The sequence below is a fragment of the Propithecus coquereli genome, unplaced genomic scaffold (genome assembly GCF_000956105.1).
Source record: "Propithecus coquereli isolate 6110/MARCELLA unplaced genomic scaffold, Pcoq_1.0 Scaffold14, whole genome shotgun sequence".
NCBI lineage: Eukaryota > Metazoa > Chordata > Mammalia > Primates > Indriidae > Propithecus > Propithecus coquereli.
Genome location: NW_012138302.1, coordinates 1,344,466 through 1,346,628, shown reverse-complemented (window position 1 = coordinate 1,346,628; position 2,163 = coordinate 1,344,466). Strand labels below are relative to the sequence as shown.

General features: G+C 37.1%; 1 protein-coding gene across 1 annotated transcript in view; it reads left to right on the top strand.

The window, feature by feature from the left end:
• The window catches only part of NDUFB5 (NADH dehydrogenase (ubiquinone) 1 beta subcomplex, 5, 16kDa), a 19,907-nt gene extending 18,002 nt beyond the window's left edge, over positions 1–1,905 (top strand). Inside the window, exons 2-3 of the mRNA XM_012639320.1 lie at positions 1,073–1,179; positions 1,749–1,905. Coding sequence (XP_012494774.1) covers positions 1,073–1,179; positions 1,749–1,869 — 228 coding nt within the window. The 3' untranslated portion in view covers positions 1,870–1,905. The remainder of the gene's footprint in view (positions 1–1,072; positions 1,180–1,748) is intronic.
• Positions 1,906–2,163: the final 258 nt, after the last annotated feature.

Genomic DNA, 2,163 nt, shown 5'->3' with positions numbered 1-2,163 from the left:
GCACACCTGTAGTCCCAGCTACTCAGGAGGCTGAGGCAGGAGGATCGCTTGAGCCCAGGAGTTTGAGGTTCCTGTGAGCTAGGCTGATGCCATGGCACTTGCCCTGGCAACAGAGTGAGACTCTGTCTCAAAAAAAAAAAAAAAAAGAAAGAAACTGAAGCTCAAAAGAGGTTAAAGGACCTGTCCAAGAGATGGGCTCTATATTTGAACGCAGGCAGCCTTGACTCAGAGCCTGCACTGTTAACCAGTCATTACACTATGCTGTCACTGCTACCAGAACCTAAAATTAGTACTGTTTCTTGTCTTTACAAGTATTGTAGTAAGATAGCTTTATATAGAGTATACACCATCATGTTTTATTATCTGAATAAATTACATTTTAGAAAAGCAATGCTATATAGTAATAACATTCATCAGGTGTTGGGCAGATGGGAGTGGGGAGGAGGGGATGGGTATATACCCACCTAATGGATGTGGTGTGCACCGTCTGGGGGATGGACACGCTTGAAGCTCTGACTCGGGTGGGGCAAGGGCAATATATGTGATCTAAACATTTGTACCCTCATAATATGCTGAAATAAAAAAAAATTAATAAATAAAATATATAAAACACAAGCAAAAAAAAAAAAAGGAAAAGCAAGGCTTCCCTATTAAATCTTATGGTAAAGCATACAATTAATTTATTCATGCTGACTGTTGCAAAGAACTCCATTTTTGGATCCCCAAAACTGGGGTTTGGCTTCTGAATCTGCCATGTAATATATTCAGCATAGTATAATGAGAAAGAACTCCGGCTTTAGAGTCAAACAGACCTGTTTTGAGTCCAGACCTTGCCACTTATTAGCTGTATAACTTTGTGCAATTTGCGCATCTCTAAAATGGGGATAAAAATAGTATCCACCTAATGGATTAAAATTACTTTAAAATATATATATATATATATGTAAAGCAGTTGGCACATAGTAGGTGTTATTGGTTTATCTTACTCGGAGGGTCATTTTAAAGAACAGTAAACTAGAAAAGCAAAGTACTGTTCAGAAATGGACTAATTTTAAACAAATTTTCCTTGTAGCATCCTATATCAAGATGGATCGCACGTACTTTCTATGATTGTCCTGAAAAGAATTATGAAAGAACAATGGCTATCCTTCACATTGAAGCTGAAAAGGCTGAATTACGGTAGGACAGAAGAGGGGGTGGGTGGGGAAGAAAATCCTTTCCTGGGGTTACAGATCACAAGAAAAAAAATTAATAAAACTATTTCAGCACTACAGGATGCTCTATGTAAAAGGATAAAGCTAGGAAAGAGAGTTACCTGTTCAGAGTGAAGATTATGAACTGGTGACAAGGATACTGTTAGGAGATATCTGTCAGATTAAAAGGAATTCTTTTTAAATTCTTTTTAAAATATTCTATTCTTATGTACAGGGAAACCCTGTCCCCCCCCACCACCACCAATTTCCTTCCCTCCCACACCTAGTCTCATCCTTAAAAGAGACCCCTATTTAACAATTTATTATATGTTCCTATAAAAAATTTTACATGTTAAAAAATATATTTTTAATATCATTTAAAAATTATATTAATACCAGTTATTAATATATGCCTATACATGAATTTGTGGAGGGATGATATTATACTTTACATAAAATCAAAAGTCTCTCGAGTGGTTGTTCTTTATGGAGATAATCCATTAAATTTGTAATTGGAAGTGCTGGATCACAATATTGCTTTTCCATTTGTTATAGGTTAAAGGAACTGGAAGTACGAAGATTAATGCGTCAGAGAGGAGATGGACCCTGGTATCAATATCCGACCACTGATAAGTCACTTATTGACCATTCTCCAAAATCGAGTCCCGACAACTAATCATTTGTTTCTTCAAATACAAAGTATATTCTCTGATGGAAAATAAATAAATATATTCTGTATTTTTGCTCTCTGATGAATAAAAGAGCTTCTTCCATTACTCTGTTTCTCAGTGTTGGTTCAGTCAGATTTTGGTTCCGTCAGCTTTTGATTATGGAGTTTCAGCTTCCTCTTTTAAGAATATGTAAAATGTAGGCCGGGCGCAGTGGCTCAGGCCTGTAATCCTAGCTTTCTGGGAGGCCAAGGCGGGTGGATTGTTTGAGCTCAGGAGTTTGAGACCAGCCTGAGCAAGAG